This window comes from Crocuta crocuta, unplaced genomic scaffold (genome assembly GCF_008692635.1).
Source record: "Crocuta crocuta isolate KB4526 unplaced genomic scaffold, BGI_CrCroc_1.0 scaffold179, whole genome shotgun sequence".
Classification (NCBI taxonomy): domain Eukaryota; kingdom Metazoa; phylum Chordata; class Mammalia; order Carnivora; family Hyaenidae; genus Crocuta; species Crocuta crocuta.
The window spans coordinates 1,296,485-1,311,108 of record NW_027551568.1 but is presented as its reverse complement, the minus strand read 5'-3'; the positions used below and the strand labels follow the sequence as shown (position 1 = coordinate 1,311,108).

Sequence of the window (14,624 nt, the reverse complement as noted above, 5' to 3'; positions counted from 1 at the left end):
GGTTAGGCACCTGACTCTTGGTTTCAGCTCAGGTCATGATCTCACAGTTCATGAGTTTGACCCCCTCACCGGTCTCTGTGCTGACAGCTCAGAGCCTGGAGCCTGCTTTGGATTCTGTGTCTCCCTCTTTCTCTGCCTCTCCCTGACTCACACTCTGTCTCTCTCTCTCTCTCTCAAAAAATGAGTCAACATTTAAAAAAATAAAATAAATCTGTGGCTGATTTTGAGTTAATTTTCGTGTCTAATGTGAGATAAGGGCACAAATCCACCCACCTGCCTGCATGTTGATATCCAGCTTTCCCAGCACTACTGCTAAGACTTTCTTTCCCCATTGGATTTTTTCGGCACTTTTATTGAAACTCAATTGACTATAAGTATAAGGGTTTATTTCCAGACATTCAGTTCTTTCCATTGATCTATATGCCTGTCCTAATGCCAGTACCACACTGTCTTGGGTACTTTAGCTTTGTGGTAAGTTTTGAAAACAAGAATTGTGAGTCTTCCAACTTTGTCTTTTTCAAGATTGCTTTGGGTATTCTGGTTCCTTCTGCATTTCCATATAAATTTTAGAATCAGTTTGTCAGTTCCTTCAGACACCCAACTGAGACTTTGATGTAAATTATGTTGAGTCTATAGAGGAATTTTGGGAGTTTTGCTATCTTGACAGTATTGAGTTTTCTGATCCATGAACAGGGGTGACCTTTCATATATTTAAACCTTCCGTCTCTTCCAATAGTGCTTTGTAGTTTTCTGTCTAGTGTACAAATCTTGCTTTACCTGTCATTTTTGAAAGTTTTCCTCACTAAAGAATTATAAGTTGATCATTTTTTTTCTTTTCACCAGTTTAAAGATGTGACTACACTGTCTTACAGCTTGCTTTGTTTCCCACAGAGACCTGCTGTCACACTTCTCTTTATTCCTATCCAGGTGAAGTCCCTACCCCACATGCCTGCCCCCACCCCACCTCTTTTAAGGTTTTCTCTTCATCCTTGGTTTTAAGCACTTTGATGATAATGTGACATGGTGTGGTGTTCTTCATGTTTGTCGTTCTTGCGGTTTATGGATCTGGGTTCCACAGATTAAATCGGGAGAACTCACATTCCCTTGGGGAGTTTTGTGGTCCTGAAGCACGGTGTGTCTATTTGTTAAGTCTTCTTTGATTTCTTTCATCAGTTCTTCATAGTTTTCAGCATGCAGATCCTGTGCATGTTGTTGATTTCTATTTAAGTATTTCATTTTTTGGTATGGTTATTATAAATAGTAATACATCTTTAAAAAGATCATTTTACATATTCATTGAGAGTGCCTGGAAATACAGTCAATTTTGTGTTTTGATCTTGTATCCTATACCCTTGCTACCCTCATATATTAGTTCCAGGAGTTTTTTTGTAAATTCCTTTGGGTTTTCTACACAGACATTTGTGTCACCTGTAAATAGGGGCCATATTCTTCCTTTCTGATTCATATGCCTTTTATTTCTTTTTCCTGTTGTATTACACTGGCTAAGATTTCTGTTGTGATGGTGAATAGAGAGGAAACCAGATTTGGAGAGTAAGATCATGGGCTTAGCTTTTGGCTAAGAGGGGTCTTTATTTACAAATTAATTTTAGGCCTTTTTTCTCTGCTTAATTATAAAGCCTATCTTTCTTGAATACATGCATTGTTTATGTTTAATTTTGAAACTTTATTTGTATCTGCAGGCCCTGGTTTCCTCTGTTAAAGGCATTGTGATGTCCGTGCAGAGCCATGCGGTTGGCAGGGGTCCCCTGGAAGCCTCAGCCGCTGGTGGGGCCCTGGAGGAAGGCCCCCCACTCAGTGCGCAGTGCATCTACATCGAAACGGGGCACTCCTCTACTGGGGGCCGAGAGCAGGAGGCATATATTCAGTTTGCCAGGTCAGACATCTCCACTCACTGCTCTACATCCGACTTCCGTGCCTGCTTCAGTCTGATATAAAGTCTCCCAAGATCCAGTTTTAATTATTTAAACTTTTAGAAGTTTTGTTTGGGCATATGAAAATAATGTGAAAAGAAAATGGATCTAAATGACAGAAACCTCTGCAAACACCAGCCTGCTTCTCCCTGGAAAGTTTCTGGATTGGGGATTCCCTCCTTCCATGGGAGCCCCTCCAGGACTTGAATCACTATCTCAGGGAGAAGCCGGGGAGGAAAGCATCGTTCCAAGGCCTGAAAACCCAGTCATGGCCAGAGTCCCAGGCGATTTTCCTCATCACGTGCATTCACTCACTCACAGTGTTAGAAAATCAAGTTACCCCTGTTTTCCAAAAGTAAATTGTCCTCAGTACCACCTAATTTCATCCTAATTTCAGAGCTTCACTCTGTGAGAATAGTTAAAACATATCTCACTTGGATGTACCCTTTGAGAATCTTACAATTTGGAACGAGCAGGGTTGCCTGTCCGGTCCTGAAAAGTCCTGCTGGGGCTCCCGCCTGCGCCTCGCCACCAGCCGCTGTGCACGTTGTCAGCCTGACCGCTTTCTGCCTGGGGTGGGGACGTCCACTTCCTGTCTGCCCTGCCCTGGAGTTCCAGCCCCATAGCTGCCTGGCAGGAGCTCCTGGAAGGGGGGCTGATGGGGGGGGGNNNNGGGGAGGGAGGGAGGGCAGAGGGGGGCGCCTGCGCCTGGGCCTTTCAGCCGCATCCCATCTCACTGGGCCGTGGCGGACTTGTAGGAGTTGTGTCCGTGGTGTCTCAGCCTGGAGTGCCAGGGGCCAGTGTTCGTTCTTACGGTCACAGGACGCTGTTCAGCCAAACCACTGGGGACCTCTGAGGAGCAAGAGTTAGTACTCACGGGTCCTAGAGGGTATGTGGCACTCGGGGGCACACAGCCAAGTCGTAGGCAGAGCAAGAGAGGGAGGCGGCCTGAGGCTCTGCCTTTATTAGGGTCTGAGGATGGGGGCTTGGGGTTCCAAGGGCTCACTCTTTATTGGCTCATATAAGCTATAAAGGTGGGAACTGGGGTACAGCAAGGGAAAAGCAGGTTCACTCACAGGTCAGTTATCCAGGTCACCCTGGCTTTTCTGGAAGGGGACCTTCACGGGTGGGAGTGGCCTTGTTCCTTTTCTGGTTGTCTCGCCGGTAGCTTGTCGTACGGCTGGCAGTACGGACATTCTTTCGAAGTGGTCGCCTTGGCAATCAAGAGCCAGATGTCCAGCGCTTGCACCACAGTAATTTTTGGTGTGAATGGGATAACCTTTGACAGACATAGCGGTCTGCTCACAAGAAGCCCATAGGCTTCTTTTTACATAATTTTCTTCTGAAAGAACAATTAGGCAGGCCCGTTTCATGGAAGGCTGCTTTGAGAACAGAGGCCTACTATTTGGACGGCCTTTTCTGAATTCTGGATTTGTATACCCTACTGTATATGCCACTTGCACATGTGGTAGTCACTTCAGCCTTAACACGTGTCACCCTGAGGCCTGGTCCTCCCTGAAACCTGCGTCCTGCGGCGTGTGTGGTCCTGGCCACGTCAGCACTTGCTGTCCCTGAGTCTTAACGTTAGCTTTAACTACCTTCTTCTTTTCATATCCTACGTCCAGGCTCTTAGCAAATCCCATTGGCTCTGCCTTCAAAATACAGCCAGTAGCTGCCTTTCTCTCTTCCTCTCTGCTGCTGCCTTGACCTCCCGACTGAACTGGGCGCAGCGTACCTGAGTAGCCTCCTGCCTCCACCTGCCCCTCAGCCTGCTCTCCGCACGGCCCCCCGAGCAGTCCTGCACACTCGCCACCCGGAGAACCGCCCGCAGCTCCCGACAGTGCCTGCAGGTCCGCCCTGCCCCCTCACCAGGCCCAGAGCTCGCCCCCTCTCTCCCTGCTCTCCCTGTGCCCCGGGCTCCTGCTGTATGCAGTGTGCTCCCCGGTGTCTGCGTGACTGCTGCCCCATCCCCCCAGCACGCAGCAAACATGAGAACATGAGAGTATAATGAGCCCCATCTACACACCCACCCAGACCAAACAGTTACCATGGGTTTTTCTGTCCCTCCTTCATCTGCCCCTTCCTGAAGGGAGGGGTGGGGGGCTGCAGTTCGGGAAAATCCAGACATGCCGTTTCAGCTCACAGGGCTCAGGATGCACATCTAAAGCAGCTGAGCTTTTCTTCACGTGGCCACAGTGCCACTCCCAAACTTGATAAATTTAAAACTCAGTCCAAATAGGTGACCTGATTATTTTTAAAAACGTCCTTCTACACTTGACCTATTGGGATCAGGACCGGCAAGGTCGTGCATGACATTCCTTGTCTCTTCTGCCTCTTCTAGTAAGAGCATCCTCCGACCCCTGACCCTGCCTTGCAGAAGGTCCCACGTCCTGGACTCACCTGTGTTGTCATTGTGGGTTCTTTACCTCGTTCCCCTTTCCCCCACACTTTTGAAAACTGGGGCTTGGTTCTCTAAGTCCGTTATTCAGCTCCTGGTTTTTTCACGAGAGCACTTCCCTGGGTGGTGCTTCCTCACACGCTGTCCGTGCTGCTGGTCAGATGTACCAAATAAAAGTGCAGGATGCTAAGTTTGAATTCCAGAGAAACAATTTTTTTTAGTATAACTGTGTCCCATATATTCAAGACACATACATCTCCAAAAAACATATATTTTCAGATGCAAATTATTGACTGTTTTTCTGAATGTCAAATCTAGCTGGGTAGCCTGTGTTCCCTCCGGCTGCCTTCCGTGATGCAGCCACGGTTCCTCACGTCCATGCTGCTCAGGTGGAGCCGGGGGTCCAATGACGTCAGCATGATCCCTCCACTTGTCCCCTTAGTGGCTTCATCTGCCATGAGCGTCATCGGAATCACTTTTTAATTATGTCTGAAAGATGGTGCTTTTCCATGTCTATCATTCATTCCACATGGATTGGGTAAGGTTTTTCATAGAGAACTTTCATTCTTCAACTGGGCGTTTTGTTCACTTGATCCCTCAGGTCTTCCCTGAGGTGTTACAGCAGGGTCAGTGGCGGTGGGGGGGGGGTCCTACCCACCACACACAGCAGTGCCCCCGCACCCCCCGCCCACCGCTAAGTGTGCTGCACAGTATGTACAATACCGCCCTCTCTGTACGTCTGGCCTCTTTGTTTCCTGTGGATCTGCCCCCACGCTTTCTACAGCAGCGTTTCATGTTTTGTTCATTCTTGTATCTCCACATGCCACGAACAGTGTGACAGGGCTTGTGGTTAACAAGTATTTTTTCAGTATTAGTCTTGAATAAGTGAATATGAAGGTGTAATTTTGGAAGTTGCAAGACAATTCTATGAAGACATAGCCTCACATACCATAAAATTGGAATTAATAATCCAATTCTATGATAGTATGTTTGAGATTTAAACTTTTTAAAAAATGTTTATTTATGTTTGAGAAAGAGAGGGACAGAGTGCAAGTGGGGGAGGGGCAGAGAGAGGGAGACAAAGAATCCGAAGCAGCTTCAGGCTCAGAGCTGTCAGCACAGAGCCTGACGCAGGGCTCGAACTCACAAACTGTGAGATCATGACCTGAGCCGAAGTCGGACACTCAACCGACTGAGCCACCCAGGTGCCCCTGTTTAAGATTTAAAATGAATTTCGGGGCGCCTGGGTGGCTTAGTCGGTTAAGTGTCCGACTTTCGCTTCGGTCATGATCTCGCAGTTCGTGGGTTCGGGCCCCGCGTCGGGCTCTGTGCTGACTGCCAGCTCAGAGCCTGGAGCCTGTTTCAGTCTGTGACTCCCTCTCTCTCTGACCCTCTCCTGCTCACGCTGTCTCTCTCTCTCTCTCTCCTAGAAATAAATAAAACATTAAAAAAAAAAGATTTAAAATGAATTTAAATAAATCACATTTAAGTTAAAACGCATAAAAAACTTTTTTGCACAAAACGTATTTAATAGCATTTATCAAACATCTGTGCAAGGGTGCAAGTTCTTCTTTCTCCATCTTCATATTAACTCTATATGTTTGGTCTTACTAATTCTGTTTTATAGATGAGGAAACTGAGGCTCAGAGAAATAATTCAGTCTTGAGATTTCAACCCAGGCCTCCTCTTTTTAGACTCAAGTCTAGCTTTTTTATATCCTAGCTGCTTCTTTGTTTGCAAATGTGACATGAGCGACTTACATAACTGACTTAAGGTACACATTGTGTTTCAGCCACTTTGTCTTACAAGTTGCTGTTTTTGTTGTCTTATCTTAAGATAGAAACCCACGCCTGCATCTCTTACTAGTGAGAGATCCTGCCGTTCTTAGACGGCCTTAGTGGGGACTTCTGGGTCTCGGCACACAGGAGCCTCAGAGAGGAAGCACAGCTCTTCTCCCATGTGAGCCCCCAGCCCCTCTCCCCTGCTCTCCCCGACGCATCCTCCCGAGTCCGCAGAGCCAAGACCAGAGGCTGTGTTGCTGGCACCCTTCTCTCCCTCCCACCCTGGCCACCCTTCAAGGGAATCCCAGGCGAAATCACACTAGACAATGTGACAGGACTAAAAACGTCTGTTTACGGAGCAAGCTGAGCAAACTCTGACTCTGTTGACATTGTGCGCAGAGCTGAGTGGGCCCCTAGTTTCTTTCTCCCTCAGCCTCTGCAAGACAGACCCTCATTCGTGTATGAAGACACAATCCCTATAAAGGAAGACTTCATTGTGGGCCCTGGACGTAGCAGATAGGGTCTCAGACCTTAGCTTTGCCACTCACCGGTTGGGGCACGCTGGGAGATTGGTTAGCCACCCTGAGCCTCAGTTTCCTTATCTGTAAGGTGGATCTAGTGCCTGCCTAACAGGGTTGTGGTGAGATTTCAGTGTAACAGTCCTTTGTGGTGTTTAGCATAGTGTCTGCTCATGGTTAAGTGTTCAGTAAATGCCACCTCTTATCAGTCCCTTGCCCAGGAGCTCACGATGCAGTAGGGCAAGCAGACTCTCGAGGTAAATGACAGCACAGCAGGTGTGGTCCCGCTGCAGCCTGTGCATGGACGGGAGTATAGGAGGGACAGCTCCCTGCTTGGGAAAGGAGGTGGGCAATTTGCAGAAATCACACACGGGAGGAGAATCCTAGACAAGAATGCAGCATGTGCCGTGGCCCCACAGTGCGAGAGGACGTGGCACCGTGCGGTGGTGCCGAGGGGAGAGCTCACTGTGAGCAGAGGGTAGTGTTTGGGCGCATGCTGGGAGAGCAGGCTGGAGAGTGGTGTGGGGGGGCCTGGGAGGGGCCCAGAGCGTGTGCTCTGCTCAGAAAGGTGCGTCTTAGTCTGCAGGAGATGGGGCCTTCCTGGGGGTTAGCTCCCAACCGCCAGGGGGCCATGGGCTCCCCTCCCAGCCTTTCTGTGCCTCGTCTTCAGGCAGATGCGTGAGCCCACCTCGCGGGATTCAGGTTAATCCGCGTACAGCTCTTAGAAGAAGGTCTGCACATAGTGCTGTGTAAGTGCTAGCTGTACAAGAGAAGCGTTTTCCAAGGTCAGAAGTCACAAGTTCTAGATCAGTGTGTAAACCGGTGAATTTGTTTTCATCTTCCAGGAAAGTGCTGTTTCATACACTGAAATGTAAATGTCCTGTTATTTGTTTTAATGCCAAGGATTTTGTGAGAACCGTGCTGCAGTTTTTTGGTAATGATGGCAGTTGGAAGCATGGTAAGTTTTCCTTTTCATGATCTCTGAGACCTGACTCTCCAGCAGTGACCCCTCCTGACAGCAGGAGGTGGTGCCAGGCCACCGGCCGGGCCCCAGGGTGAGGGGCGCCTTCCCTCTGTGCTTTAGGTCACTTGATTTTTTGCAAGTGTGTATATTACTTCTGTAGTTTAAAGTTAGAAAGAAGTGAGTTATGCAGTGTGGTCAGATGGGATTTGTTGTTACCGCAAATAGCTTATAAACTCCCTAAGAATTAAACCAAAGTCCAGACACACGAAAAGACCTCAACATCACTCGTCATCAGCGAAATACAAGTCAAAACCACGATGAGATGCTACCTCACACCTGTCAGAACAGCTAAAGTCACAATCACAAGAAATAACGGGTGTGGGCGAGGACGCGGAGAGGGGAACCTTGTGCACTGTTGGTGGGAATGCAGACTGGCGTGGCGGCTCCAGTGGCTCTGAGGCATCATTCAAAGTGTTAAAGTAACTTGAAAAAGCAATCACTTAGGAGTCAGATTTATCTGTTTATCAGCACCCCCAACCTCTTATGGCTCCCTTGTCCGTGTCTAAAATACTCTGGTGCTGAAACTTATTTAGCAAATGCCATTTTTATTTTTCACAAAGCATCTTCCCACACGTCTCTCGGATGCGCACAGGCACCTCTTCCAGGGTCTCCAGATGAGAAAGCCACAAGTGGGGGCTGTGACTGCCAGGGGCGGCCTAGCGCCCGGTTCTCCTTACACGTCCCATGCAGCAGAGGGTCCCTTGGGGTTTTCTGCGCATCGGGGGATCCTGAGTGCCAGGAGGCTGTGCCCTCACATGCATGGCCCCCCTCCCCCGCCAAACTCAGCAATGAGGGGGCATATGCTTCTCCTTCTAATCACAGCACTTGGATTCCTGGACACCTTGAAGTGGTGTCAGGGGCTCCTGGAAAGGCAGCGCAGCGAGGGCATGTGTCAGAAAGCTGGGGAGCAGGGGCGGAGGGGCAGGAAGAGTGACGAGGATTCTCAGTGCTGTGTCTCGGGGCATTTTTGAGAACTCCCTGTTCCATGTTTATTCGAAGTGTCTCGGCTACCCAGGTTCCGTCCCCCACGGGGATCGCCTGTGTGGGACCTGGGTTGTGGAGGCCACTCTTCCCAAAGGTTCAGATTTCCCTAGGAATGGTGGGACGTCCCTTGGCTCTCACCTTTGGGACTTGAGGTGATAGCAGTGCTGGTATTGATCTGAGCCTTGAGGACCTCGGAAGGGCAGAGAAAGGACGGTCCTTCTTTGTACTAAATGTCCTTTTTCTCTCTAGTTGTGCACTTCGTAGGGCTGGACCCCAGAATTGCTGCGTGGCTCATAGATCCTGAGGATGCCGCGCCCTCTTTTGAAGATTTAGTGGCCAAATATCTTGAAAGTTCCATTTCTGTCACAGTCAGCAGCACATACGGGAATTCCTCAAGAAGTGTGGTGGTGAGTTATGTTAAGATAAGGCTTTACTTGGGGCGCCTGGGTGGCTCAGTTGGTTAAACGTCCAACTTCAGCTCAGGTCATGATCTTGCGGTTCATGGGTTCGAGCCCCGCATCGGGCTCTGTGCTGACAGCTCAGAGCCTGGAGCTGCTTCAGATTCTGTGTGTCCCTCTCTCTCTGACCCTCCCCTGCTCACACTGTCTCTCTGTGTCAGAAATAAATAAAACATTAAAAAAAAAAAAAAGATGAGGCTTTACCCAAATTTTTTCCTAGAAATGTTTTCCACTTCATAGGCAGTCCAGTAGTAAAAAGAACATTGCTGACATTCATCTTCACTTATTTTGCACAAGTGCTTTCTAGCCTGACAGTTCTGGTGGAAGGTACTGAGTAAGGACAGGTGACTTCCGTTCCATCAGGAAACTGCACCAGAGAGCCCCTCTTCACAGTGTGATTCTTCTAAACGGACCCTCTGGTGTCAAAGAGCCACCTGCTCTGCGACCTGAGCACTGCTGGTTTATAAACTCTTCGTGCTGCTGACGCGGCCTCTGTGGCAGAGGCTCTGCCCCGCCTCGGCCTGTGCCCAGGAGTGGCTTTCCCAGCCCTTCCTGGAGACGCACCGTGTGTTGGGAGCCGTGGTGCCTGCTCACAGCCCTGGAGCCGGCCCAGCGCCTCCCGTGGCCCCACGGCAGGCCCCGCAGGGGGCGGCCCAGTGGGAGCAGCGTGGGCGGCGGTTGGGCCGCTCTGTTCAGGCTTCCTGCTTGTGAATCAGCAGCTGGGTGCTAAAAGCACGGCTGGAAGAGCACGCAGGGTGCTCAGGGAGCACGAGGGGCGGCCGTGGGGCGGGAACCGTGGGGCAGAGCGACTGGCCACGTGCGGCGCTGAGGCTGGGGCAGGCGTGCCAGGGAGCCTCGTCCTGGGCTGTCTGTGAGGGCGGGAGAGGGTCAGATAGGGACTTGGGGTCAACAACGCAGAAACTCANGGCAGACGGGGGGCGGGGGGCGGGGGGCTCACAGATCAGAGGAACAGCAGGAGCGGGCTTGGCAGAGCAAGGGCCCTGAGCCCCGGGGCCCCCGTGAGCCATGACCTCGCATCCAGGTGTCGCTTCTGTCCAAGACTCAGTCTCAGCACGAAGAGCCTCGTTTTCCCTCACTGTGCCCCACGGGTGCCCCTCGGCGGGGGCAGAGCACAGACGTGAGTTCTTATCCATCCTACGAGAACGAGGAGGAAACATTCCCAAACAAGCTGAGACACTGCTGCTGAAACAGGGATGTGCCCACCTCAGGTTTACCAGCCCCACTTTATAGATGAGAAGACCAAGGTGCAGAGAGGCCAGTGTGCAGGTGCCTTGCCCAGGGTCAAGCTGAGGCTCTGGTTCAAAGTGTGGGTTTCTGCCTCTGAAGTCTAGTTTCTCTCCAGTGTGCATCTGGGGATGGCGGCGCCCGCGGGGAGCGAAGCACCAGCTGCAGAGGCCGTCGTGCCCAGGCCGGAGCGGCCGCCTGCGGGGCTGTGGTCGGCGCCCACGGGGAGTTCGCCCCAGGAAGAAAATCAGCAGCCCCCTTAGCGAAATGTGTCCCTTGCGGAGACAGAGACGGCAGTGCAGAGGGAGGGACAGGAGGGGTAGGAGGGGCAGGCTGACTAAGGAGGTGCTGTGAGCTGTCAAACTGCAGGGGGAGTTGGAGCGGGGCAGGGGGAGCAGCCGGAGAGCAGGGGGGACCAGGAGAATGCGGAGGTGAGGAGGAAGGTGCGGGAAGATGGGGAACTGTGTCAGGGGCTCGTCCGGAAGGTGCTAGTCCCGCCTGGAGCTCAGCCTTGTCCTGAGGAGGCCCAGCTGGGGAATTGTTCCAAGTGAGGGCCTCAGGGTCAACTCCGTCCTGTGGAAAGCTCATCGGGCAGGAGTGGACAGTCTGCTCATGGTGGCTGGTGCCCTTGCCCAGGCTGCGGGAGCACCGAGGCCTGGGACGACCAGACAGCAAATGCCAGCCCACAGCAGCCTGCTGTCAGCTCACCGTCCTGGGTTTTCTCTGCCTTGGGGCCTTGAGCCCAGAGCGGAGTGTGGGGAGTCATCTGGCAGAATGAGGTGTTCAGGGGAGGAGAGTCAGACTGAGTGCAGGGGGCTCCGGCTTGTCCCCCGCCCCGACTGTCCCTCCCAGGGCCTCTGTGGGTGTCGTCCGGGCCAGGACAGGTGGTGGGGTGGCCACGTGGAGGGTGCACTCCTGTCTCTACCATGGTGTGATCTTTGCACGTTGGGCACTTAGCTTCTCTGCGGTTCCCGTACAGTGAGGAAAACACTGGGTGAGGGAGAAAGGGAGGCTCCAGTAGCTTCTTGCATTTGCACGGGAGCTCGTCTGCCTGAGGTGTTGGTGATACCACGGGGTGTCACGTCTGCCATGGAAAGACTCGTGCTGCTTAGCCAGTATCCATTTTTGTGCGTATTGTCACCTCCTATATTGTGACAAACATTGTGCGTATTGTCACCTCCTATATTGTGACTGCCAAGTTTGCCTAATCTTTAATTCTTTTGATCTTTTAAAGAACCAGAATGTATGTGTGAACCTGAAGATACTCTACAGACTCACGATGGGCCTTTGTTCCCAGTTGAAGGCAAGGCATTTTATCATAACTCAGGGTTGGCTGGCATTCTTGCTCTCTGTCCCCCAACGGCAGCATTCATTCCCATCCACACTCACAGCATCTTCGAGTGCGCAGGAAACAGAACATTGAGCTCTAAGGCCAAGTTAACTTGCATTTCATTCATAGAAGGATAGTCCAGATGATAAGGCCTGAAGTTTTAAAAATGTTTTCTGTGGGTTAACAATTGTAGCATTTTTAAAAGCCACCAGTTCAATTGGAACATTTCTACTGCTGCAGTTAACATAAAAGCTGAGCATTTATTTTAGTTAATAGTGAGATGGACACAGCTCTACTCAGGGTCTCATTGGGAAGCAGAGGGCATTCGAGGGAATAATCTAGAAGAGTTGAAGGAAGGGGCTGTGTACTGTGGCAAGGCCGGGGGTGAGGGACCCAGCAAGGGACACGGAAGCCTCCAGGGACAGGCACTGGCTGGAAGCATTTCCACCCCAGGCTTGGAGGGTGAGCTGTCACCAGGGCCCTGGGAGAGCAGTAGCCCTGCCGGGGCTGCCGGTCAGGGAGCCGGGCCCCAGAAGCTGTGGCTGCAGGCCGAGGACTGTGGGATGGTGGATAGAGTCCAGCGGCAGAGAAGCCCCCCTCTCCCCTCCTGCCCCAGATGGGCAAAAACGGCCCGAGAAAGAAGCAGGAGCCAGGTGCTGGCCTGGGGGACGTCCGTCAGCCCTTCCTCGAGGGCAGAGCGCAGGGTGCTGGGCCTGGAAGGGTGGGCAGTGGAGGGCGGCCAAGGCCTCTCCGATGGCAGCAGGAGTGGACATACAAGACACAGGCTCTGGTGAGGGCGTGCGGGCGGTCTGAACAAATGCAGAGATGTCGCATACTCTTGGGGGACGTGACCTAATGCAAAGATTTCACCTCTGTCCACATTAATCTATAAAGCCGATGTGAAATCCGATGAAAATTCTAGTAACACTTCTGTGAATTCAGAAAACTTATTCTGAAATGAACATGGAAGGCTAAGAGCCTAAAAATACCTAAATCACACTTAAAAATGAGAAAGATTAAAGAAAATTGGGAGTGGGGTTTGTCTTCTCTAATATTTCTAAATATCTTTATGAGGTCTTGGTAATAAAATAAGGTACTTGCAGGAAATAGGAGTTTTACTAGGAAGGGAGAGAAGGTGGTGCAGGGGCTGCGTTCACTCCAGGGGCACTCGAGTTCCGCCTCCATGAGATCAAATAGGCTGGTGAGCAGAATGCAGGTGCCAGTAATTTAAAAGTTAAATTGATAATCATTTCTTCCTGTGCAACAGGTTTATGGTTTATGGCAACTATTTTGTACGTTGGAGCTTCCTCTAATACCGATTTTGGCAGGTAAGGTACTGTAAACATGATGGACAGTCATCTTTCTAGAGAATTCTTTTTATTATTATTTTCTTAATTTTTTTTTTTTATTTCTTGGGGNAAGCGAAAGTTGGACGCTTAACCGACTAAGCCACTCAGGCGCCCCTCTAGAGAATTCTTTACCTTGTTTGAGAGCAACTCTTTCTGTTTTATTTAGGGATAGGCAGGGTGTCATGTGGGCACTGAGAGGTAGCAAGTCCTTTATTTTCCCTTTCTGTAACAAGAGGGGTTGGACTGCATCACCTCTTGATCTAGAAGGTTCTTTTTTGTTTTTAATTTTTTTAATGTTTTGTTTATTTCTGAGGAGAGAGAGACAGCATGAGTAGAGGAGGGTCAGAGAGAGAGGGAGATACAGAATCTGAAGCAGGCTCCAAGCTCTGAGCTAGCTGTCAGCACAGAGCCCAATGCGTGGCTCGAATCCACAAATCGTGAGATCATGACCTGAGCCAAAGTCAGATGCTTAACTGACTGAGCCACCCAGGCGCCCCTAGAAGGTTCTGACATTCAGTCACAGGGATACCTTTTGTACTGAATGGCTTTGCTGGGTGCCTGGCCTGAGAGCAGCGGTGTGGGAGGAGGCCTTCAGCCTGTTGCACGAGGCTGCAGGTGTTTGGGCCCACCCCCTTGGGAGAGCCCCTAGAAGGGCTGCGAGGGTCTTCTCTGTATGGGCACCCGGGTCCTGCTGGGCACTAGGAGAGCCGAGCCCCTCCCAGGACTCTGCAGCTGGCCTGGCTGCTGGCGGCTCCGTTCAGTGTGGCCGGCCAGTGCGTATCCCCACACCCACCAGCTCCACTGCTGGGTCCAAACACTGACCCCAGGTGCTGCCCTATGTCCCTGGCAGGGAGTGAGGCTCACCCTTCATTCTTGAGCCTTTCACAGAAATGATTGATACATACAGTGCCAATTTTATCTGCTTTGGTTTTTGAATCACAGTGATGGAAAGCCACAGCATTCAGGTGAACAGAGAAGAAATGGAGAAGACTTCAGCACTTCTTGGGGTACGTCATTTCAGAGACTTGGTGCCTGTTAGCCTCTTCTGCGTGTGAGCCCTTCCCCCCCTTCTCCTCCCTCGCTCCTTCATGCGGGCCTGTGGATGCCTCCAGTCTCTGACTCCCGCCGGGGAGTACCGCCCCTCGAAGGGGTTCAAGTGAGCAGGACAGCTGGGTGCCTCCCCACGGCGTGTGTGCATGGTTCCGAGGACCTTCTGGCCTTCTCAAAAGTCAGGTTCTTCTCACAAGGACATCCTCCTATCCCGTGGTGAGGCGAATTCATGTGTTTCTTGGATTCTTTAAAAAAGCAAGAACAAAACTTTCTGTCAAAAATAAAAAATACAGAGAGATGCATACAGATGCATGAAAAATGCATTAAAATATTTCACTGAAGTTATTTTAGAGGAAACTCTAGTATAACCATCACCTAGGTCGGAGTGTAGAATTTCCAGAAGCCCTCTGTGTCCTTTCCCTCTCAGAACCTCTCCCTGCTGCACAGAGGAACCTCCATCCTGAGTTTTAGAGTCATTGCATTGTTGCTTTTCTTTGCAGTTTTCCCTCCAGTGCCTAACCTATGGTTTCTTTGGAACTGTACGTTCACGGTGGTG

The 14,624-nt window shown here is 50.8% G+C and overlaps 1 protein-coding gene across 1 annotated transcript in view; it reads left to right on the top strand.

Annotated features, from left to right (window-relative positions):
* The window catches only part of POLN (DNA polymerase nu), a 160,973-nt gene that overhangs the window by 32,273 nt on the left and 114,076 nt on the right, over window positions 1-14,624 (top strand). The window contains exons 5-10 of the mRNA XM_077750518.1: window positions 1,701-1,894; window positions 7,474-7,586; window positions 8,886-9,043; window positions 11,574-11,642; window positions 12,937-12,997; window positions 13,961-14,025. Of these exons, the coding sequence (XP_077606644.1) occupies window positions 1,701-1,894; window positions 7,474-7,586; window positions 8,886-9,043; window positions 11,574-11,642; window positions 12,937-12,997; window positions 13,961-14,025 (660 nt within the window). The remainder of the gene's footprint in view (window positions 1-1,700; window positions 1,895-7,473; window positions 7,587-8,885; window positions 9,044-11,573; window positions 11,643-12,936; window positions 12,998-13,960; window positions 14,026-14,624) is intronic.